The following is a 25,533-nucleotide window of genomic DNA, read 5'->3' as shown; positions in this document are numbered from 1 at the left end:
CTCACCATAGTAACCTGACCTAAGCTCACCATAGTAGCCTAACCTATGCTCACCATAATAACCTGACCTATGCTCACCATAGTAGCCTGACCTATGCTCACCATAGTAGCCTGACCTATGCTCACCATAGTAGCCTGACCTATGCTCACCATAGTAGCCTGACCTATGCTCACCATAGTAGCCTAACCTATCACCATAGTAGCCTGACCTATGCTCACCATAGTCGCCTAACCTATGCTAACCATAGTCGCCTGACCTATGCTCACCATAGTAGCCTAACCTATGCTCACCATAGTAGCCTAACCTATGCTCACCATAGTAGCCTAACCTATCACCATAGTAGCCTGACCTATGCTCACCATAGTAGCCTAACCTATCACCATAGTAGCCTGACCTATGCTCACCATAGTAGCCTAACCTATGCTCACCATAGTAGCCTAACCTATCACCATAGTAGCCTGACCTATGCTCACCATAGTAGCCTGACCTAAGCTCACCATAGTAGCCTGGCCTATGCTCACCATAGTAGCCTGACCTATGCTCACCATAGTAGACTAACCTATGCTCACCATAGTAGCCTGACCTATGCTCACCATAGTAGCCTAACCTATGCTCACCATAGTAGCCTAACCTATGCTCACCATAGTAGCCTAACCTATGCTCACCATAGTAGCCTAACCTATGATCACCATAATAACCTGACCTATTCTCGCTATACACCAAGTCACTTGGCTCTGTCATATCCTCACATGGCCTCTCCTATCATTGCTACGCAGACGACACACAACTAATCTTCTCCTTTCCCCCTTCTGATAACCAGGTGACGAATCGCATCTCTGCATGTCTGGCAGACATATCAATGTGGATGACGGATCACCACCTCAAGCTGAACCTCGGCAAGACGGAGATGCTCTTCCTCCCGGGGAAGGACTGCCCGTTCCATGATCTCGCCATCACGGTTGACAACTCCGTTGTGTCCTCCTCCCAGAGTGCAAAGAGCCTTGGCGTGACCCTGGACAACACCCTGTCGTTCTCCGCTAACATCAAGGCGGTGACCCGATCCTGTAGGTTCATGCTCTACAACATTAGGAGAGTACGACCCTGCCTTACACAGGAAGCGGCACAGGTCCTAATCCAGGCACTTGTCATCTCCCGTCTGGATTACTCCAACTCACTGTTGGCTGGGCTCCCTGCCTGTGCCATTAAACCCCTACAACTCATCCAGAATGCCGCAGCCCGTCTGGTGTTCAACCTTCCCAAGTTCTCTCACGTCACCCCGCTCCTCCGCACACTCCACTGGCTTCCAGTTGAAGCCTGCATCTGCTACAAGACCATGGTGCTTGCCTACGGAGCTGTGAGGGGAACGGCACCTCTGTACCTTCAGGCTCTGATCAGTCCCTACACCCAAACGAGGGCATTGCGTTCATCCACCTCTGGCCTGCTGGCCCCCCTACCTCTGCGGAAGCACAGTTCCCACTCAGCCCAGTCAAAACTGTTCGCTGCACAAGCTCCCTCACGACGCCAGGACAGCGGAGTCACTCACCACCTTCCGGAGACACTTGAAACCCCACCTCTTTAAGGAATACATGGGATAGGATAAAGTAATCCTTCTACCCCCCCTTGTGTCATATGCTGGTGAAAAAATCAATTTCCCCTGTGAGTATCAATAAAGTTGATTGAAACTCACCTTGATTTTTGCTGTACTGCAGTTTAGGCAGATGAGCGAAGATGAAGAGGAAGTTGACGATAGGAAAGTAAGGCAGGCGCTTGGTTGTAATGTAGATCTACAACATATAGAACAGGTGAAGTAAGGCAGGCGCTTGGTTGTAATGTAGATCTACAACATATAGAACAGGTGAAGTAAGGCAGGCGCTTGGTTGTAATGTAGATCTACAACATATAGAACAGGTGAAGTAAGGCAGGCGCTTGGTTGTAATGTAGATCTACAACATATAGAACAGGTGAAGTAAGGCAGGCGCTATGTTGTAATGTAGATCTACAACATGAACAAAGAATTCCAATCAACAGGTTAGTTTCATCAGCTGTTGTACAAAATCTTACAAAACATTTGACTGCACTGGTGCTTTAAGGTAAAATGAATGAATCAACATAAATTAAATGATGAAGCCTCTATCCAGATCTTCACAGGACTGTCCTGAACTCGTCAAAGATTAAACTTGGCACATGGGCCTCGGCCACCTTTGAAGACAGAAGATCGAGCACACCGCCATATGCAATCTCCATAGACAAACATTGGCAGTAGAATGGCCTTAGTGAAGAGCCCAGTGACTTTCAACGTGGCACTGTCATAGGATGCCACCTTTCCAACAAGAAGTAGAAGTAGAAGTAGAAGTAGAAGTAGAAGTAGAAGTAGAAGTAGAAGTAGAAGTAGAAGTAGAAGTAGAAGTAGAAGTAGAAGTAGAAGTAGAAGTAGAAGTAGAAGTAGTAGTAGTAGTAGTAGTAGTAGTAGTAGTAGTAGTAGTAGTAGTAGTAGTAGTAGTAGTAGTAGTAGTAGTAGTAGTAGTAGTAGTAGTAGTAGTAGTAGTAGTAGTAGTAGTAGTAGTAGTAGTAGTAGTAGAAGAAGAAGAAGAAGAAGAAGAAGAAGAAGAAGAAGAAGAAGAAGAAGAAGAAGAAGAAGAAGAAGAAGAAGAAGAAGAAGAAGAAGAAGAAGAAGAAGAAGAAGAAGAAGAAGAAGAAGAAGAAGAAGAAGAAGAAGAAGAAGAAGAAGAAGAAGAAGAAGAAGAAGAAGAAGAAATAATAATAGTAGTAGTAATAATAATAGTAGCAGTAGTAATAATAATAATAAGTATCCATACCTTGTTGAGTGGGTTGTGTATACCTGCTGCCTCCAGAGAGGCTGTGATCTCATACAGTAGATTGTTGTCCTCCTTGGGGTATGGAAGGCTGGGGTCCTGGTAGTGGGCTTCTATATCAGCCAGTAGAGACCTACAGTAGATACATCATTCAGCAGACACCTGACCATTCAACACACCCTTTAAATGACTGGCAATCATTATTATAGCAACATTCCTTTACAGGGTTCCTTCCCACTCTTAAGCAGAGTTTTCACAAGCAGACATATTCTGTTCTTTTGCCCAATTACTGGCAAAAGAGCTGATCCGATTGGTCAAAAGACCAATTAGCAGAAACATAGTGCAGCCTATGGCTATGACCAAAACACAAAATGATGACTTTTCCATGTCTACTGATAAGAAATTCCATGACAATGGCCATCCTTTTCATGACAAGCGAGAATCACTCTTTGCATTTCAAAATAACAGTAACCCTTTACTTAAAGCGTGCAGGTATACCATCCTTTATTATAATAAGCATGTATGAGCCTTCATAATGTCTTATAACAAGGCTTATAATATGTTATGTCTCTCTATGCATCATCCCCGATGGGCACTGACTTGTTGAGGTTTTCCAGTGCAGCAGCGAGGTGTTTGGAGTCAAACTTGCAGGAGTAGTTCAGCTCGTTGGCTATCTGTTGCCTCAGGATCTGCATCTGACCAACCTGTGGAAACATCTGTGTCACTTCCATACAGGGATTGAACCCCGGTCTCCGGTGGGGAGGGGGTATATGTCTCTATGTCAAGACTTGAGACCTCTAGAGACTTCTAATAGATTGTATTTTTTTGTGTAGAAGACAGCCATCTTGTAATAAACCTTGAGGTACGTGTTATTGTGGCTGGTGTATTACCAGTACAGCTGTCTCTGCACTGGGTCACCTATCTTTGATTATAGTCTTCTAAATGCCGATCACTGAATATAGTGGTTATGTTGCTAATAACATTAAGTTGGTATTGCTAAAAACAGTTCAATGAAACGCAGTACCTTCATGATCGATTCCAAGTATGGCCCCCAGATCTTCTGTGTTTTGGCAACAGCGTTGGTGTAGACTTTACTGGCATTTCCTGACAGAAAGAAGACAAAGAAATGCAACAGTGAGTGATGATGGCCTGGACAGTCAACCAGAACCTAATGTTCCCTGGTCATAATCTCTGGGTCCTGGTCAGTGGGAGCCAGTGAGTGATGATGGCCTGGACAGTCAACCAGAACCTAATGTTCCCTGGTCATAATCTCTGGGTCCTGGTCAGTGGGAGCCAGTGAGTGATGATGGCCTGGACAGTCAACCAGAACCTAATGTTCCCTGGTCATAATCTCTGGGTCCTGGTCAGTGGGAGCCAGTGAGTGATGATGGCCTGGACAGTCAACCAGAACCTAATGTTCCCTGGTCATAATCTCTGGGTCCTGGTCAGTGGGAGCCAGTGAGTGATGATGGCCTGGACAGTCAACCAGAACCTAATGTTCCCTGGTCATAATCTCTGGGTCCTGGTCAGTGGGAGCCAGTGAGTGATGATGGCCTGGACAGTCAACCAGAACCTAATGTTCCCTGGTCATAATCTCTGGGTCCTGTTCATTGGGCACCAAATGGAAGAAAATGGACTGAAACAGGGAGGGACTTCCTGGATTAGTCTCAATAAGACAAACTCATTTTTTGTTTTCCGCTGAAATAAGTTTTAAACAACCCTGGTAAGAATCCTTCCTAAGCTGTTGACACCTACCCACAATACCTTTGACGGGATTGACAGCGCTCAGCATGGCTTTAAAGACGTCCACCATAGCCTTGTCCCTCAGGATGGTCTTCTGAAGCACCGTCAGGAAGTTCTAATGGAACAAAAACCTGTCATGTTATGGAACCTTGAGGGGAAGTAATAACTAACTGGACCACTTGAATGATTCTAAATGTATTCAAATAAAACAGGTGAGCCGAGCCATACTTCAATATGTGGTTGTTGAATGATAATGACTGGCCATGTCTCTACAGAAAGTCAAGCTAAGAATGACAGTACGTGTATCAAATATAACAGCAAACTGATATTGACCTCAATATCATGATATTAATAACATGATAGTTGGAACTCAATGAGACAACCTGGTTAAATAATTGTTAGGTCTCAGGTAGTAGGTTCCATACCAGTTAGACAGGCCTAGGATCCTATAGATCGCCAGAGTAGTATTCTCAGGCTGGCTCATGTTACCTGCAGTTCCTTGACGATCATGAAGCAGAGCAGCCTGTCCAGCCCGTTGAGGCCGAAGGTCCCCAGGGTGTCCTGTATCTCAGAAAACAGACGGTTGTTGGTCACCTCCTGGTGGGTCTTCAGGTCGTACCAGGTGTTCAACTGGTCCACGTAGCACGTCACTCTGGAATACAGGTAACAGGTAAACCTATGCATTAAGACATATTAAAAGCACTGAGAAGAGTGTACACCAAAACAGACATCCACTACCATGTATATGCCATGCCGTGTCAAAGTACACCAATGCTCCCTTCCATAACTCATCTACCTATAAGCTGACAGACTGATGCCACAAAGGTGACATGGAGAGAGAGAGATACCTACTTGGGGTCTGTGATGTGGAGAGAGATACCTACTTGGGGTCTGTGATGCGGAGGATCTCTCTACAGAGTCGCCCTATGAAGGTGGCTGACTCATCGACCGAGGGGAACTTGGGGATGGGTATATGGGTCGACTGGTAGACACTCTCCCAATCCTGGATCTAAGAAACACAAAACGGCTGAACATTAAGACGTTTCAAAAGTATGTATATTATTTAAACCAGGGCTCTCCAACCCTGTTTCTGGAGAGCTACTCTCCTGTAGGCTATCGCTCCAACCCCAGTTGTAACTAACCTGATTCAACCAGCTAATTATTAGAAGGGAGCTTGGACCTTCTCCTCCAACACGGTTGCGAAGGAGGATGTAACGTTTTCCCTTTTTGATGATGTTTTAATGTTTTAAAGGATGCAAGGAATCAACCAGACAAACTGAGAAAGAGCCATGTGGATTTAAGGTGTGAGTCCAACCTTGGTGCGTAGGAAGCTGTTGCACTCCTGCTCCACGTTGTAGTTGATGATGCGAGAGACCTCCTCCTGCCAGATCTTCAGGCCGTAGATGGAGACATAGTCCTGGATGTACTCAAAGGACCGGTAGAACCCATCCATGGTGGCTGCCATCTCCTTGAGCTTCGGCATCAGCTCACTGGTCTGACCAGGTGTGAGATTGAAATGTACCATGATTAACATGCTGTAACGCTTCATTCCCCCCCCCCCCCCCCTCTCCATTTTCAAGTTCGCAGACAACTTTGTTTGTATTCTGTAATGAATAAAACCTGAACAATCCGGATCATGCTACTTCAGAAAGTGAAAGTAAACGTAGAAAGTTTAGAAAGTGACGGTTAACACTGGGCTGAATGGTCTTGTGGAATGGTTGACATTGTGTTGTGTTGTGGTCAGATATCTCACCTTAGCCTTGGGGTTAAAGATAAGTCCTTTGTGTAGAGCATAGGCTACTCTCCTCACCAACTCCTTCCTGATACCATCTTCCAGGAGCTGCTTGGGATCCACCTGAAGAGACACCATGACAGGTAAGACTTATGCATTTCGACACATTTTCTCAATTGTAATATATCTAAAACAACAGTTGCACAAACCCGTTTTAATTTAAAAACGGACCTTGATGATTCCAACCAGTGTAGTCTTCATCATCAGAATCCCTTCAGTAAAGATGGAGATGGCGTGTGTGAGTTTGGCAACCTGTGAGAAAAGGAAGAAGAAGAACAAGTCGATGACGTCCAGCTGTAGAAAACCCACTGCCTCTCACAAACACTGCTCCTCTGAGCCGGAGAGGAACAGTTGGGGAGACTCAGTGAGCATCTGCTCCCTCTCCACAGTTAGGGGCCAGGAACCTAGTCAGGAAAAACTCTGGCTCCTAGTTATAGTCATTAGCATAGGTCCTAACTATAGTATAGGTCCTAGTTATAGTCACTACTATAGGTCCTAGTTATAGTCACTAATATAGGTCCTAGTTATAGTCACTACTATAGGTCCTAGTTATAGTCACTACTATAGGTCCTAGTTTTAGTCACTACCATAGGTCCTAGTTATAGTCACTACTATAGGTCCTAGTTATAGTCACTACTATAGGTCCTAGTTATAGTCACTGCTATATGTCCTAGTTATAGTCACTACTATAGGTCCTAGTTATAGTCACTACTATAGGTCCTAGTTATAGTCACCAATATAGGTCCTAGTTATAGTCACTACTATAGGTCCTAGTTATAGTCACTACCATAGGTCCTAGTTATAGTCACTACTATAGGTCCTAGTTATAGTCACTACTATAGGTCCTAGTTATAGTCACTACTATAGGTCCTAGTTATAGTCACTACTATAGGTCCTAGTTATAGTCACTACTATAGGTCCTAGTTATAGTCACTACTATAGGTCCTAGTTATAGTCACTACTATAGGTCCTAGTTATAGTCACTACCATAGGTCCTAGTTATAGTCACTACTATAGGTCCTAGTTATAGTCACTACTATAGGTCCTAGTTATAGTCACTACTATAGGTCCTAGTTATAGTCACCAATATATGTCCTAGTTATAGTCACTACTATAGGTCCTAGTTATAGTCACTACTATAGGTCCTAGTTATAGTCACTACTATATGTCCTAGTTATAGTCACTACTATAGGTCCTAGTTATAGTCACTACTATAGGTCCTAGTTATAGTCACCAATATAGGTCCTAGTTATAGTCACTACTATAGGTCCTAGTTATAGTCACTACTATAGGTCCTAGTTATAGTCACTACCATAGGTCCTAGTTATAGTCACTACTATAGGTCCTAGTTATAGTCACTACTATAGGTCCTAGTTATAGTCACTACTATAGGTCCTAGTTATAGTCACTACTATAGGTCCTAGTTATAGTCACTACTATAGGTCCTAGTTATAGTCACTACTATAGGTCCTAGTTATAGTCACTACTATAGGTCCTAGTTATAGTCACCAATATAGGTCCTAGTTATAGTCACTACTATAGGTCCTAGTTATAGTCACTACTATAGGTCCTAGTTATAGTCACTACCATAGGTCCTAGTTATAGTCACTACTATAGGTCCTAGTTATAGTCACCAATATAGGTCCTAGTTATAGTCACTACTATAGGTCCTAGTTATAGTCACTACTATAGGTCCTAGTTATAGTCACCAATATATGTCCTAGTTATAGTCACTACCATAGGTCCTAGTTATAGTCACTACCATAGGTCCTAGTTACAGTCACTACTATAGGTCCTAGTTATAGTCACTACTATAGGACCTAGTTATAGTCACTACTATAGGTCCTAGTTATAGTCACTACTATAGGTCCTAGTTATAGTCACTACCATAGGTCCTAGTTATAGTCACTACTATAGGTCCTAGTTATAGTCACTACTATAGGTCCTAGTTATAGTCACTACCATAGGTCCTAGTTATAGTCACTACTATAGGACCTAGTTATAGTCACTACTATAGGTCCTAGTTATAGTCACTACTATAGGTCCTAGTTATAGTCACTACCATAGGTCCTAGTTATAGTCACTACTATAGGTCCTAGTTATAGTCACTACTATAGGTCCTAGTTATAGTCACTACTATAGGTCCTAGTTATAGTCACTACTATAGGTCCTAGTTATAGTCACTACTATAGGTCCTAGTTATAGTCACTACCATAGGTCCTAGTTATAGTCACTACTATAGGTCCTAGTTATAGTCACTACTATAGGTCCTAGTTATAGTCACTACTATAGGTCCTAGTTATAGTCACTACTATAGGTCCTAGTTATAGTCACTACTATAGGTCCTAGTTATAGTCACTACCATAGGTCCTAGTTATAGTCACTACCATAGTACTCTGATAGACCACCCTGGTCCCTGCACCAGTCTCTAACACTAACAGTGCTGTGTCTGGTGTAGTACTGACCTCTCTATATCTGCCATTTAGAAGACATTTTTATCCAAAGCCACTTAAAGTCATGTGTGAATAAAGAAATTGTATGGTGGCCCAAGCGGGAATCGAACCCACAACCTTTGTCATCGCAAGCGCCATGCTCTTCCAACTGATTCACACAGGACCATAAGCTGTCTGGACCACCCTAGTGACCTCTGACCTCGTAGCGAGCCCCCAGCTGAGCGTAGTCCTTCAGCTTGTCCTTGTCCAGTCTGGTGGGAACCTCCATGATGGCATGGATCTGCAGCTTGATGATCTTAGCCAGGGAGGTGAACATGCTCTCAGGGATGATCTGTAACACCTAGTGGAGAGTACAGGAAACATGCTCTCAGGGATGATGATCTGGAACACCTAGTGGAGTACAGGAAACATGCTCTCAGGGATGATGATCTGGAACACCTAGTGGAGAGTACAGGAAACATGCTCTCAGGGATGATCTGTAACACCTAGTGGAGAGTACAGGAAACATGCTCTCAGGGATGATGATCTGGAACACCTAGTGGAGAGTACAGGAAACATGCTCTCAGCGATGATGATCTGTAACACCTAGTGGAGAGTACAGGAAACATGCTCTCAGGGATGATGATCTGTAACACCTAGTGGAGAGTACAGGAAACATGCTCTCAGGGATGATGATCTGGAACACCTAGTGGAGAGTACAGGAAACATGCTCTCAGGGATGATGATCTGGAACACCTAGTGGAGAGTACAGGAAACATGCTCTCAGGGATGATGATCTGGAACACCTAGTGGAGAGTACAGGAAACATGCTCTCAGGGATGATGATCTGGAACACCTAGTGGAGAGTACAGGAAACATGCTCTCAGGGATGATGATCTGTAACACCTAGTGGAGTACAGGAAACATGCTCTCAGGGATGATGATCTGGAACAGCTAGTGGAGTACAGGAAACATGCTCTCAGGGATGATGATCTGGAACACCTAGTGGAGAGTACAGGAAATACATCCAATAATGTCACAGCAGGTCTATTTATCAACTTCCTCTTGAGTAGAGATATGCAGAGATGCGTCTTAACCCTGAATCCCTAATCAACCCCTTCTACCCTCTATACACTTGCAGATCTGGTGGAGATCTTGAAAGCATTGGATAGGTATAAGCAATGTAGTAATAACAACCCACCTGGCCTATCAAGAAACACAAGATGGAGCTATCACCATATTGCTTCCACCTATCCAATCCTCTCAGATCTACACGTGCCTAGGGGGTAGGGAGTAGGGACTGGGGGTAGGGACTGGGGGTAGGAAGTAGGGACTGGGGGTAGGGAGTAGGGACTGGGGGTAGGGAGTAGGGACTGGGGGTGGGGAGTAGGGACTGGTGGTAGGGAGTAGGGACTGGGGTAGGGAGTAGGGACTGGGAGTAGGGAGTAGGGACTGGGGGTAGGGACTGGTGGTAGGGAGTAGGGACTGGTGGTAGGGAGTAGGGACTGGGGTAGGGAGTAGGGACTGGGAGTAGGGAGTAGGGACTGGGGGTAGGGACTGGGGTGGGGAGTAGGGACTGGTGGTAGGGAGTAGGGACTGGTGGTAGGGAGTAGGGACTGGGGTAGGGAGTAGGGACTGGGGTGGGGAGTAGGGACTGGGGTGGGGAGTAACGACTGGGGTAGGGAGTAGAGACTGGGAGTAGGGAGTAGGGACTGGGGGTAGGGACTGGGGGTAGGGAGTAGGGACTGGGGTGGGGAGTAGGGACTGGGGGTAGGGCCTGGGGGTAGGGAGTAGGGACTGGGAGTAGGGAGTAGGGACTGGGAGTAGGGAGTAGGGACTGGGGGTAGGGACTGGGGGTAGGGAGTAGGGACTGGGGTGGGGAGTAGGGACTGGGGGTAGGGCCTGGGGGTAGGGAGTAGGGACTGGGGTAGGGACTGTGAGTAGGGAGTAGGGACTGGGGTGGGGAGTAGGGACTGGGAGTAGGGAGTAGGGACTGGGGTGGGGAGTAGGGACTGGGGGTAGGGGGTAGGGACTGGGGTAGGGAGTAGGGACTGGGAGTAGGGAGTAGGGACTGGGAGTAGGGAGTAGGGACTGGGAGTAGGGACTGGGGGTAGGGAGTAGGGACTGGGGGTAGGGACTGGGGTGGGGAGTAGGGACGGGGTAGGGGGTAGGGACTGGGGGTAGGGGGTAGGGACTGGGGTAGGGAGTAGGGACTGGGAGTAGGAAGTAGGGACTGGGAGTAGGGACTGGGAGTAGGGAGTAGGGACTGGGGTGGGGAGTAGGGACTGGGAGTAGGGAGTAGGGAGTAGGGACTGGGAGTAGGGAGTAGGGACTGGGAGTAGGGACTGGGGTGGGGAGTAGGGACTGGGAGTAGGGAGTAGGGACTGGGGGTAGGGGGTAGGGACTGGGGGTAGGGAGTAGGGACTGGGGTGGGGAGTAGGGACTGGGAGTAGGGAGTAGGGACTGGGAGTAGGGAGTAGGGACTGGGAGTAGGGAGTAGGGACTGGGAGTAGGGAGTAGGGACTGGGAGTAGGGAGTAGGGACTGGGGTGGGGAGTAGGGACTGGGAGTAGGGACTGGGAGTAGGGAGTAGGGACTGGGAGTAGGGACTGGGGTGGGGAGTAGGGACTGGGAGTAGGGAGTAGGGACTGGGGGTAGGGAGTAGGGACTGGGGACTGGGGGTAGGGAGTAGGGACTGGGGTAGGGAGTAGGGACTGGTGGTAGGGGGTAGGGACTGGGGTAGGGGGTAGGGACTGGAGTAGGGGGTAGGGATGGGGGTAGGGAGTAGGGACTGGGGTAGGGAGTAGGGACTTGGGGGTAGGGAGTAGGGACTGGGGTAGGGAGTAGGGACTGGGGGTTGATTTGGGATTCAGGATTCCTGGTCACCAGGACCATACCTTTCTGACGTAGGTCACCAGCTCCCCGGAGTAGAACTGAGAAACACTGAGCAGGTCTGGACTGTTAGCCTGGTTGATACGCAGCAGAGGCAGGTCCAACGCAGACGCCAACTGGTAACATAGATCAATAAAACACGCATTATTTGTATTTGTATTTATTATGGATCCCCATTAGTTCCTGCCAAGGCAGCAGCTACTCTTCCTGAGGTCTATCAAAATCAAGGCAGTTATACATTTTAAAAACATTACAATACATCCATAACAGATTTCACATCATATTAAGAGTGAGCCTTCAGGCCTCTACTCTACTACCACATATCTACAACACAAAATCCATGTGTACATGTGTGTATAGTGCGTATGTCATCGTGTGTTTGTATACATGTGTCTATGTTTGTGTTGCTTCACAGTCCCCGCTGTTCCATAACATGTATTTTTATCTGTTTTTTTTTTAATCTAATTTTACTGCTGGCATGAGTTACTTGATGTGGAATAGAGTTCCATGTAGTCATGGCTCTATGAAGTACTGTGCACCTCCCATAGTCTGTTCTGGACTTGGGGATTGTGAAGAGACCTCTGGTGGCATGTCTTGTGGGGTATGCATGGGTGTCTGATCTGTGTGCCAGTAGACTGCATGTTTTGAAACAGAAAATACAAATGTCTTGTTTAGGGGATTAACCTGTGTACTCTACTAATGCACTGTCTGTCTGAGTAGTGAATGGTTCACCTTTAGAAAGGTGGCTCGTAGTTTGGTCACCATGGATGGGTTCGCTCTGATACTCTCCTGCATGATGGACGTGAAGCTGGGAAAACAACCAGAGAGAAAAACATTCAATGGCAAATTTATATATTATAATTGACTTGCAAGAGAGACCTGGCTATGTCATCGTGAAACTGGTAAGCCAGAGTAGTTGGTCAGTGTGTACCTGTCAATGATCTGCCATGCATAGGACAGGTCTCCTACTATCTGCATGGTGATCAGGACCTCCTCCTTGATGTTAATGGTCCTGATCATCTGGTGAAGGAACTTCCTGGTGTCAGCCAGAAACTGACACACCTGCAGGTTGGACTCCAACTGGTGGAACTCTTGAACCTGAGGACAGGAAGTCAGGGTTTATTGGTAAGGAGAGGACAGGAAGTCAGGGTTTATTGGTAAGGAGAGGACAGGAAGTCAGGGTTTATAGGTAAGGAGAGGACAGGAAGTCAGGGTTTATAGGTAAGGAGAGGACAGGAAGTCAGGGTTTATAGGTAAGGAGAGGACAGGAAGTCAGGGTTTATAGGTAAGGAGAGGACAGGAAGTCAGGGTTTATTGGTAAGGAGAGGACAGGAAGTCAGGGTTTATAGGTAAGGAGAGGACAGGAAGTCAGGGTTTATATATAAACATATTTTTGGACAAAACAACATAATTGTATATCAAATCAAAGGGATTCAAATTATGCCCATGTAATAGATATGATCATGTAACGGTCACTAAGAGAGTTACCCAGAGATGAAATAACTACAGTGCATGTACTCTTGTTCATGTTCTAGTCCTCACCTCTACAAGGGCCTGTATCAGCTGAACGGTCTTCCTGCCTGCAGCGGTGGAGTCCTCATAGTTCAGAGATTCTATCTGCTTAGAAATCTCCCTGAACCATGCCTGCAGGTTCTCTGTCCAACACAACAACAACCATGTTAACAACACACATCAACATCTAACACATTTACAATAAGAGGAAGTATGGCATAGTGAGTTCAGCTTTCACTATTGCAATAGGAATAGGTATGGTACAGTGAGACAGCAATATGAATAGGTATGGTACAGTGAGACTGAAATAGGAATAGGTATGGTACAGTGACAGCAATAGGAATAGGTATGGTACAGTGACAGCAATAGGAATAGGTATGGTACAGTGACAGCAATAGGAATAGGTATGGTACAGTGAGCCAGCAATAGGAATAGGTATGGTACAGTGACAGCAATAGGAATGGTACAGTGACAGCAATAGGAATAGGTATGGTACAGTAAGCCAGCAATAGGAATAGGTATGGTACAGTGACAGCAATAGGAATAGGTATGGTACAGTGAGCCAGCAATAGGAATAGGTATGGTACAGTAAGCCAGCAATAGGAATAGTACAGTGAGACAGCAATAGGAATAGGTATGGTACAGTGACAGCAATAGGAATAGGTATGGTACAGTGAGCCAGCAATAGGAATAGGTATGGTACAGTGAGCCAGCAATAGGAATAGGTATGGTACAGTGACAGCAATAGGTATGGTACAGTGAGACAGCAATATGAATAGGTATGGTACAGTGACAGCAATAGGAATAGGTATGGTACAGTGAGACAGCAATAGGAATAGGTATGGTACAGTGAGACAGCAATAGGAATAGGTATGGTACAGTGACAGCAATAGGAATAGGTATGGTACAGTGACAGCAATAGGAATATGTATGGTACAGTGACAGTAATAGGTATGGTACAGTGAGCAACAAGCTTTTAAGAGCATAATACATTAAGAACACCTTCCTAATATTGAGTTGCACCTCCTTTTTCCCCTCAGAACAGCCTCAATTCGCCGGGGCATGGACTCTACAAGGTGCCGGGGCATGGACTCTACAAGGTGCCGGGGCATGGACTCTACAAGGTGCCGGGGCATGGACTCTACAAGGTGTCAAAAGTGTTCAACAGGGATGCTGGACCATGTTGACCCCAATGCTTCCCACAAACTGTTGAGCATGAAAAACCCAGCAGCGATGCAGTTCTTGACACACTCAAACCAGTGGAGTGTGTCAAGGAACCTACTACCATACCCCGTTCAAAGGCACTTCAATATTTTGTCTTGCCCATTCACCCTCTGAATGGCCCACATACACAATCCATGTCTCAATTGTCTCAAGGCTTAAAAATCCGTCTTTAACCTGTCTCCTCCCCTTCATCTACACTGACTGAAGTGGATTTAACAAGTGACATCAATAAGGAATCATAGCTTTCACCTGCATTCACCTGGTCAGTCTATGTCATGGTTCTTTATGATTTGTCCAGTCAGTGTATACGGCACACATATAAGCAGTTTCAGTGGTTGACTCCAACTAAAAGGATTTGCAAGCAGTCACACTAAGAGAGGGATTCCAGATTGTGAACTGCCAGTTGTGGTAATGATGTGTGTTTACGTTGTATGTAGAGTTGTGTTATCCATCTCACCATTCTTCTCCACTCTGGTTAGAGGCTTGACCCCAGAGAACACCTCAGCCAGCTCCGTCATCCTCTCAGCTCCCTCTGTTCTATAGCTCTCCCATTTCAGCTGCTTCTCTGACAGCATCTGCTTGAACATCTGTGAGGAAGGGGAGTACAGATGGTGAATCCACCATTATATTCAGAGACGGACACCGTTTCATTGTGTAATCCACCATTATATTCAGAGACGGACACGGTTTTATTGTGTAATCCACCATTATATTCAGAGACGGACACCGTTTCATTGTGTAATCCACCATTATATTCAGAGACGGACACGGTTTTATTGTGTAATCCACCATTATATTCAGAGACGGACACGGTTTTATTGTGTAATCCACCATTATATTCAGAGACGGACACGGTTTTATTGTGTAATCCACCATTATATTCAGAGACGGACACGGTTTTATTGTGTAATCCACCATTATATTCAGAGACGGACACGGTTTTATTGTGTAATCCACCATTATATTCAGAGACGGACACCGTTTCATTGTGTAATCCACCATTATATTCAGAGACGGACACGGTTTTATTGTGTAATCCACCATTATATTCAGAGACGGACACCGTTTCATTGTGTAATCCACCATTATATTCAGAGACGGACACGGTTTTATTGTGTAATCCACCATTATATTCAGAGACGGACACGGTTTTATTGTGTAATCCACCATTATATTCAGAGACGGACACGGTTTTATTGTGTAATCCACCATTATATTCAGAGACGGACACGGTTTTATTGTGTAATCCACCATTATATTCAGAGACGGACACGGTTTTATTGTGTAATCCACCATTATATTCAGAGACGGACACGGTTTTATTGTGTAATCCACCATTATATTCAGAGACGGACACAGTTTCATTGTGTAATCCACCATTATATTCAGAGACGGACACGGTTTCATTGTGTAATCCACCATTATATTCAGAGACTGACACGGTTTTATTGTGTAATCCACCATTATATTCAGAGACGGACACGGTTTTATTGTGTAATCCACCATTATATTCAGAGACGGACACGGTTTTATTGTGTAATCCACCATTATATTCAGAGACGGACACGGTTTTATTGTGTAATCCACCATTATATTCAGAGACGGACACGGTTTTATTGTGTAATCCACCATTATATTCAGAGACGGACACAGTTTTATTGTGTAATCCACCATTATATTCAGAGACGGACACGGTTTCATTGTGTAATCCACCATTATATTCAGAGACTGACACGGTTTTATTGTGTAATCCACCATTATATTCAGAGACGGACACGGTTTTATTGTGTAATCCACCATTATATTCAGAGACGGACACGGTTTTATTGTGTAATCCACCATTATATTCAGAGACGGACACGGTTTCATTGTGTAATCCACCATTATATTCAGAGACTGACACGGTTTTATTGTGTAATCCACCATTATATTCAGAGACTGACACGGTTTTATTGTGTAATCCACCATTATATTCAGAGACGGACACGGTTTTATTGTGTAATCCACCATTATATTCAGAGACGGACACGGTTTTATTGTGTAATCCACCATTATATTCAGAGACGGACACGGTTTTATTGTGTAATCCACCATTATATTCAGAGACTGACACGGTTTTATTGTGTAATCCACCATTATATTCAGAGACTGACACGGTTTTATTGTGTAATCCACCATTATATTCAGAGACGGACACGGTTTTATTGTGTAATCCACCATTATATTCAGAGACGGACACGGTTTTATTGTGTAATCCACCATTATATTCAGAGACGGACACGGTTTTATTGTGTAATCCACCATTATATTCAGAGACGGACACGGTTTCATTGTGTAATCCACCATTATATTCAGAGACGGACACGGTTTTATTGTGTAATCCACCATTATATTCAGAGACGGACACGGTTTTATTGTGTAATCCACCATTATATTCAGAGACGGACACGGTTTTATTGTGTAATCCACCATTATATTCAGAGACGGACACGGTTTTATTGTGTAATCCACCATTATATTCAGAGACGGACACGGTTGTATTGTGTTATCCACCATTATATTCAGAGACGGACACGGTTTTATTGTGTAATCCACCATTATATTCAGAGACGGACACGGTTTTAATGTGTAATCCACCATTATATTCAGAGACGGACACGGTCTTATTGTGTAATCCACCATTATATTCAGAGATGGACACGGTTTTATTGTGTAATCCACCATTATATTCAGAGACGGACACGGTCTTATTGTGTAATCCACCATTATATTCAGAGACGGACACGGTCTTATTGTGTAATCCACCATTATATTCAGAGACGGACACGGTCTTATTGTGTAATCCACCATTATATTCAGAGACAGACACGGTCTTATTGTGTAATCCACCATTATATTCAGAGACGGACACGGTCTTATTGTGTAATCCACCATTATATTCAGAGACGGACACGGTCTTATTGTGTAATTACAACTTGACTTGGCATCAAATCATATATCATATTGTTAGACTCACTTCTTTGAGAGTGAACTCAAACTGGGCGGTGTCTAGGAGTAACTGGAAGAGGATCTTAGGGTTGTACTTGGAGTCGTTGATCACCTGATCTTTGATCTGTCGCAGACGCTTGTTGTTGGGATCATAGGCTGCAAGAAGAAAAAGACAACATAGTTTAGTAATATAGTATCACCTGACATGATTCTACCTGAGGTTCAGCCTGACATGATTCAGCCTGAGGTTCAGCCTGACATGATTCTACCTGAGGTTCAGCCTGACATGATTCTACCTGAGGTTCAGCCTGACATGATTCTACCTGAGGTTCAGCCTGACATGATTCTACCTGAGGTTCAGCCTGACATGATTCTACCTGAGGTTCAGCCTGACATGATTCTGCCTGAGGTTCAGCCTGACATGATTCTACCGGAGGTTCAGCCTGACATGATTCTACCTGAGGTTCAGCCTGACATGATTCTACCTGAGGTTCAGCCTGACATGATTCTACCTGAGGTTCAGCCTGACATGATTCTACCTGAGGTTCAGCCTGACATGATTCTACCTGAGGTTCAGCCTGACATGATTCTACCTGAGGTTCAGCCTGACATGATTCTACCTGAGGTTCAGCCTGACATGATTCTACCTGAGGTTCAGCCTGACATGATTCTACCTGAGGTTCAGCCTGACATGATTCTACCTGAGGTTCAGCCTGACATGATTCTACCTGAGGTTCAGCCTGACATGATTCTACCTGAGGTTCAGCCTGACATGATTCTACCGGAGGTTCAGCCTGACATGATTCTACCTGAGGTTCAGCCTGACATGATTCTACCTGAGGTTCAGCCTGACATGATTCTACCTGAGGTTCAGCCTGACATGATTCTACCTGAGGTTCAGCCTGACATGATTCTACCTGAGGTTCAGCCTGACATGATTCTACCTGAGGTTCAGCCTGACATGATTCTACCTGAGGTTCAGCCTGACATGATTCTACCTGAGGTTCAGCCTGACATGATTCTACCTGAGGTTCAGCCTGACATGATTCAGCCTGAGGTTCAGCCTGACATGATTCTACCTGAGGTTCAGCCTGACATGATTCTACCTGAGGTTCAGCCTGACATGATTCTACCTGAGGTTCAGCCTGACATGATTCTGCCTGAGGTTCAGCCTGACATGATTCTGCCTGAGGTTCAGCCTGACATGATTCAGCCTGAGGTTCAGCCTGACATGATTCTGCCTGAGGTTCAGCCTGACATGATTCTGCCTGAGGTTCAGCCTGACATGATTCTGCCTGAGGTTCAGCCTGACATGATTCTACCTGAGGTTCAGCCTGACATGATTCTACCTGAGGTTCAGCCTGACATGATTCTGCCTGAGGTTCAGCCTGACATGATTCTACCTGAGGTTCAGCCTGACATGATTCTACCTGAGGTTCAGCCTGACATGATTCTACCTGAGGTTCAGCCTGACATGATTCTACCTGAGGTTCAGCCTGACATGATTCTACCTGAGGTTCAGCCTGACATGATTCTACCTGAGGTTCAGCCTGACATGATTCTACCTGAGGTTCAGCCTGACATGATTCAGCCTGAGGTTCAGCCTGAGGTTCAGCCTGACATGATTCTACCTGAGGTTCAGCCTGACATGATTCTACCTGAGGTTCAGCCTGACATGATTCTACCTGAGGTTCAGCCTGACATGATTCTACCTGAGGTTCAGCCTGACATGATTCTACCTGAGGTTCAGCCTGACATGATTCTACCTGAGGTTCAGCCTGACATGATTCTACCTGAGGTTCAGCCTGACATGATTCTACCTGAGGTTCAGCCTGACATGATTCTACCTGAGGTTCAGCCTGACATGATTCAGCCTGAGGTTCAGCCTGACATGATTCTACCTGAGGTTCAGCCTGACATGATTCTACCGGAGGTTCAGCCTGACATGATTCTACCTGAGGTTCAGCCTGACATGATTCTACCTGAGGTTCAGCCTGACATGATTCTACCTGAGGTTCAGCCTGACATGATTCTACCTGAGGTTCAGCCTGACATGATTCTACCTGAGGTTCAGCCTGACATGATTCTACCTGAGGTTCAGCCTGACATGATTCTACCTGAGGTTCAGCCTGACATGATTCTACCTGAGGTTCAGCCTGACATGATTCTACCTGAGGTTCAGCCTGACATGATTCTACCTGAGGTTCAGCCTGACATGATTCTACCTGAGGTTCAGCCTGACATGATTCTACCTGAGGTTCAGCCTGACATGATTCTACCTGAGGTTCAGCCTGACATGATTCTACCTGAGGTTCAGCCTGACATGATTCTACCTGAGGTTCAGCCTGACATGATTCTACCTGAGGTTCAGCCTGACATGATTCTACCTGAGGTTCAGCCTGACATGATTCTACCTGAGGTTCAGCCTGACATGATTCAGCCTGAGGTTCAGCCTGACATGATTCTACCTGAGGTTCAGCCTGACATGATTCTACCTGAGGTTCAGCCTGACATGATTCTACCTGAGGTTCAGCCTGACATGATTCAGCCTGAGGTTCAGCCTGACATGATTCTACCTGAGGTTCAGCCTGACATGATTCTACCTGAGGTTCAGCCTGACATGATTCTACCTGAGGTTCAGCCTGACATGATTCAGCCTGAGGTTCAGCCTGACATGATTCTACCTGAGGTTCAGCCTGACATGATTCTACCTGAGGTTCAGCCTGACATGATTCTACCTGAGGTTCAGCCTGACATGATTCTACCTGAGGTTCAGCTCTGCATCGTTTTGATACTAGTTCTCATTCCCACTTTAAACAAACAACTACAAAAAAGTATTCATGAGCCCTTTATAAGGCCTTTATAGATGCTTAATGAACCCTTTATAAGGCCTTTATGGATGCTTCATAAATCAGTTCTAAGCACATTTCATGCATGGACCTAGATGTCTATAGAAAGCCCTACCTGAGTCTGCAGTGTGTAGCATCAGCCAGCGTATCGCCACATTACAGTCCCTTAAACAGTTGAGCAGCTTGGGGATGTTATCCAGGACTATCTCCTCCCTCAGGAACCCTTCCTTCAGCAGCTGCTGGATCTGGGGCCTCAGGCCATCCATACTAACTGAATAGCGACTGGCCTAGAGGAGAGAAGAGGAGGGTTAACGTATGGTTAGTTATAGGGTGTTATAACATACTAGACCTAGGGCCTCAGGCCATCCATACTAACTGAATAACGACTGGCCTAGAGGAGAGAAGAGGAGGGTTAACGTATGGTTAGTTATAGGGTGTTATAACATACTAGACCTAGGGCCTCAGGCCATCCATACTGACTGAATAACGACTGGCCTAGAGGAGAGAAGAGGAGGGTTAACGTATGGTTAGTTATAGGGTGTTATAACATACTAGACCTAGGGCCTCAGGCCATCCATACTGACTGAATAACGACTGGCCTAGAGGAGAGAAGAGGAGGGTTAACGTATGGTTAGTTATAGGGTGTTATAACATACTAGACCTAGGGCCTCAGGCCATCCATACTAACTGAATAACGACTGGCCTAGAGGAGAGAAGAGGAGGGTTAACGTATGGTTAGTTATAGGGTGTTATAACATACTAGACCTAGGGCCTCAGGCCATCCATACTAACTGAATAACGACTGGCAGTGGGATGTTTTAAAGGTGTTATAACATGCTAGTGGGGGTGTCATAAGCAGTCCTCTAACCTTTCACAACAACTGTGGTAGGATATGACGGGACAACTGTGGTAGGATATGACGGGACAACTGTGGTAGGATATGACGGGACAACTGTGGTAGGATATGACGGGACAACTGTGGTAGGATATGACGGGCCAACTGTGGTAGGATATGACGGGACAACTGTGGTAGGATATGACGGGACAACTGTGGTAGGATATGACGGGACAACTGTGGTAGGATATGACGGGACAACTGTGGTAGGATATGACGGGACAACTGTGGTAGGATATGACGGGACAACTGTGGTAGGATATGACGGGACAACTGTGGTAGGATATGACGGGACAACTGTGGTAGGATATGACGGGACAACTGTGGTAGGATATGACGGGACAACTGTGGTAGGATATGACGGGACAACTGTGGTAGGATATGACGGGACAACTGTGGTAGGATATGACGGGACAACTGTGGTAGGATATGACGGGACAACTGTGGTAGGATATGACGGGACAACTGTGGTAGGATATGACGGGACAACTGTGGTAGGATATGACGGGACAACTGTGGTAGGATATGACGGGACAACTGTGGTAGGATATGACGGGACAACTGTGGTAGGATATGACGGGACAACTGTGGTAGGATATGACGGGACAACTGTGGCAGGATATGACGGGACAACTGTGGCAGGATATGACGGGACAACTGTGGCAGGATATGACGGGACACTCGCGTCTATAACAAGGCCTTATGGGAAAACAACTGAAAACCATTCCATGTTAGTAGCCGTTCTGTGGGTAAGCCTGTTAGCCTCCATACCTGCTCTCTGATGTTGGCTGAGTCCAGGGTGTAGTTGAGGGCGATCTTGGCAGCTTTATATGGTTCCCAGGCCTCCACCAGATTCACGGTGATCCCCATATATACACTGATGACCTGCAGCAGGAGAACTTGTAAATAAACTCTACTTTAAACCTGCGTAATGGCTGGAGGCCTGGTGAAATATACTGCATCAAGATATGGAAAATGTATGCACTCACTAACTGTAAGTCGCTCTGGATAAGAGCGTCTGCTAAATGACAAAACATTTAAAATGTAAATATGGCTCAAGAGAAACAAGTACACTAATGTTTCCCAAGTATTCAGGGAAGTGCAGCTTAGATGTCTCTCACCCAGTTATCAGGGAAGTACTTGTCCACTATCTCCCTCATCTTGGCCTGTTGAGTGTGCAGTATGGAGGGGGTGAAGTAGAGACAGACGTACAGCATGGCAGCCTGGTTAGCCAACGCCGTGCTGCGGTGCTCAGGCAGGGGGTACGCAGACACCTGGGGAACACAGAGGACAGCTTTAGAGACAGGAGGAAACATGGATCTAAGAATCAGATGATTACATGATGATAACATACAAATAGACTGAATAACCCTACAAGAATGAATATTGTTGCATAACTCGTTTTGCAAGCAATTTCATTCAGTTCTAGGATACTACCACCTAAATGGAGCCAATGGAGTGTTGACGTTACCCAATATGACAACATGGCATATAAGGATGTACAGAAATGTACTAAGAGTGGGTTAGCATGACGCGACTAACTCCTTTTGAGGTAAGAAAACAAATGGTTCAAAATCCAGCAAAGTATCCCTTTGAGCCTTTTTGATTTATTATTTAACTAGGCAAGTCAGTTACGAACCAATTCTTATTTACAATGACGGCCTACACCGGCCAAACCCAGACAACGCTGCGCCGCCCTATGGGACTCCCAATCACGGCCGGTTGTGATACAGCCTGGAATCAAACCAGGGGGTCTGTAGTGACGCCTCAAGCACTGAGATGCAGCGCCTTAGACCGCTGCGCCACTCGGGAGCCCGACATGATTGTACCACCTTACCTGGTTATAGATGTCATCAGAGCGCAGCCTGCCGATCACCATGCTGATGAAGGTGGCGCTGATAGGCACTCTCTGGAAGTAGCTCTCGGGGTAGTTAGCTGGCCGTTTGGCCCCTGACTGGCTAGAGTACCCTGTACTACGCAGCAGCTTACAGATGTCATCTAGGTTAGAGTCCGCTGAGGAGCGAGCGGCACTGGAGAGACAAATAGGACATGTATAGTTAGTAAGATGTTCACTTGAACTCAAATGTTTTGGTTTCTTTCATTCAAATGTTGCTTTTTAGCTCCATCTGGTATTATGCGTTCGATTTCAGCCTGTGAAATGTTTTCAAATCAAATCAAATGTTATTGGTCATCACATGCACATATTTAGCAGACGTTATTGTGTGTGGCGAAATGCTTGTGCAACGTTGCTTAGGAGCTAGAAGCAGAGTTGCCATGTCTGTTGGAGCCATCTTACTATCTTAGTGTTATATTATTATTGATAATATTATTGATAGAATTAAATGGTCCCTGACAAAATAACAAAGAAGATTGATTCTTAAAAGGGATCAAATGTATAAAGGATGCAGAAGCAACCCCCAAAAAGAGCAGCATAGTGTCACCTGTATCTATAGTAGGACACCAGCATCCTCTCTCTGACCTCCCCGTCCATCTTCTGGTCGATAACCAACAGCATGACCCCATAGAGATACAGGGCTTCGCACTGGTTACAAGGACAAACAACACATCATGGGACTCTTGCATGGCCTTCTGGACATTGTCAAACATACAGGGATGATCTTCATAAACGTATTAAAGTTGGTCTTAGCGCTACAAAGCTTTCAGGGAACACACGCCGGGCCCTCTACAAAATATAAGTGATTACAAGAGATTTACCAGCAGCTGTTTCCCATCCTCATTCAGCAGGACAGTCTCCAGGGTCTGCTGGATGTAGACACCTTCATACAGGTCGTCCAGGTACCTTGAGAGAACAGCAAATGAAATAAAGCATGGTGAGGAAATGTTATGGTGAGACAGACAGACTACTTGACACACCACACAGTAAGGCTTCAGCTCAATGAAATGTTATGGTGAGACAGACAGACTACTTGACCCACCACACAGTAAGGCTTCAGCTCAATGAAATGTTATGGTGAGACAGACAGACTACTTGACCCACCACACAGTAAGGCTTCAGCTCAATGAAATGTTATGGTGAGACAGACTACTTGACACACCACACATTAAGGCTTCAGCTCAATGAGCGAACAGACCAAATATGTAATCCAAACAGACACATGGTTGATATCGTAAGGAGGAATTCTATATTACCTGATTAGATCAACGGTGTACTTGTGTACACTTTCAAAGGCCAGGTAGAATCGTGAGAGTATCTCTATGTTGTTCTCCCGGAACTCTTCATCCAGATCCTGAAGCTCTGGTTTGGCTTCTACCTTACTGTCATAGTACTCTGGACCCTGGAAGGCAGGGGGCGAAAAAGTTAATTATGGACATAACATTGGACATACATTATATCCCTGCACTTCGTCATCATGCCATAACACATTCTAAAGAATCTACTTCATAGATTACATCAAATAACTTGAAAGACCTAACCATGACACTGGCGGTGTGTGTCCATTATCTAGGAGGTGCACCACAAATGATGTCCTTTCACTGTCATCTCATTTCACACTCATTTAACAAGACTCACCTTGAAGTAGCTGAAGTCGCAGATGATGTCTCCATATTTCTGCTGGTCGCTCTTGTCTTTGAGCCTGAAGACGGCAGGGATGAACTCTGAGAGGCGGAGGAGCTCGGCTATGATAGCGTTCCCCCGGGACACGATCCTCAGCACTGCCTGGCCACACAGGTTGTTCTCCGCCAGGAAATCCACCATGGCGGCGGTATCGGTCTACAAGGCGTTCTGCAATTCGGGCTCTGGCCCACTTCTACACTAGTATTGTGTAAAGAGAGACACAGCTGCCACTAGCTAGACAAGTTAAACCAGGAGCTAAACTGCATCTCTAAATAGTATTAATTTGTATAACGAGTTCGGCTAGTTACATGAAACAATTGTGCATATGGCTATCACCAGCTGGCTAGTTGAAGCCAGTAGCCGGAAATATGTTTTGCAACAAGCGGTGGATTTACATGCACAATTTCACAACAGTACTTACCTTTAGGGATAAAACTATAGGATAGTGTAGTTGCTTGCTAATTGTTGGCTGTTTCAAGTTTTTCAATTCAATTCCTGTTTACCATCACATGACAAACCACATGATTCACCCGCTCCCTCCCTGCAGAGTGTTTGTGGACCACTAGATGGCGACAAAGTCAAGACTAAGACCAGGGGCTTCTTCTTATTCGTGTGAATTTCCGGCCGACTAGAGACGCTGTCTTCTTCTTCGTCGTGGTCTTCGTCTTCTTCTTCTTTGCTATTATGGCGGTCCGCAAACACATATTATAGGTGCATGCCGCCACCTACTGTATTGGCTGTGTATCAGCCTAATATTCTGTTGTCTGAATTCATTACTTTGTGAAAAAATTGCCCTACCAACTAACCCTGCACCCAT

The 25,533-nt window shown here is 45.4% G+C and overlaps 1 protein-coding gene across 4 annotated transcripts in view; it reads right to left on the bottom strand.

The window, feature by feature from the left end:
- LOC311126686 (WASH complex subunit 5) overlaps positions 1-25,293 on the bottom strand; it is a 30,936-nt gene extending 5,643 nt beyond the window's left edge. Inside the window, exons 1-26 of one of the 4 annotated variants that reach the window (XM_084158551.1) lie at positions 25,138-25,293; positions 24,672-24,950; positions 24,290-24,435; positions 23,855-23,939; positions 23,581-23,681; positions 22,977-23,169; positions 22,261-22,413; positions 21,911-22,024; positions 20,360-20,531; positions 17,424-17,551; positions 14,865-14,994; positions 13,214-13,326; positions 12,603-12,769; positions 12,404-12,479; positions 11,677-11,787; positions 9,001-9,141; positions 6,520-6,600; positions 6,310-6,411; positions 5,872-6,051; positions 5,441-5,565; positions 5,046-5,208; positions 4,569-4,671; positions 3,838-3,917; positions 3,414-3,517; positions 2,817-2,946; positions 1,688-1,784 (exon numbers count right to left, since the gene is read on the bottom strand). In XM_084158551.1, the coding sequence (XP_084014677.1) occupies positions 1,688-1,784; positions 2,817-2,946; positions 3,414-3,517; positions 3,838-3,917; positions 4,569-4,671; positions 5,046-5,208; positions 5,441-5,565; positions 5,872-6,051; positions 6,310-6,411; positions 6,520-6,600; positions 9,001-9,141; positions 11,677-11,787; positions 12,404-12,479; positions 12,603-12,769; positions 13,214-13,326; positions 14,865-14,994; positions 17,424-17,551; positions 20,360-20,531; positions 21,911-22,024; positions 22,261-22,413; positions 22,977-23,169; positions 23,581-23,681; positions 23,855-23,939; positions 24,290-24,435; positions 24,672-24,857 (3,181 nt within the window). In that variant the 5' untranslated portion in view covers positions 24,858-24,950; positions 25,138-25,293. The remainder of the gene's footprint in view (positions 1-1,687; positions 1,785-2,816; positions 2,947-3,413; positions 3,518-3,837; positions 3,918-4,568; positions 4,672-5,045; positions 5,209-5,440; positions 5,566-5,871; positions 6,052-6,309; positions 6,412-6,519; positions 6,601-9,000; positions 9,142-11,676; positions 11,788-12,403; positions 12,480-12,602; positions 12,770-13,213; positions 13,327-14,864; positions 14,995-17,423; positions 17,552-20,359; positions 20,532-21,910; positions 22,025-22,260; positions 22,414-22,976; positions 23,170-23,580; positions 23,682-23,854; positions 23,940-24,289; positions 24,436-24,671; positions 24,951-25,137) is intronic. The other 3 variants (XM_084158550.1, XM_084158553.1, XM_084158552.1) reach the window with 3 other exon arrangements.
- Positions 25,294-25,533: the final 240 nt, after the last annotated feature.

Source organism: Coregonus lavaretus (genome assembly GCF_964263955.1).
Source record: "Coregonus lavaretus genome assembly, chromosome: 3".
NCBI classification, from domain to species: domain Eukaryota; kingdom Metazoa; phylum Chordata; class Actinopteri; order Salmoniformes; family Salmonidae; genus Coregonus; species Coregonus lavaretus.
The sequence above is the reverse complement of the archived record's forward strand: the minus strand, read 5'-3'. Positions and strand labels throughout refer to the sequence as shown.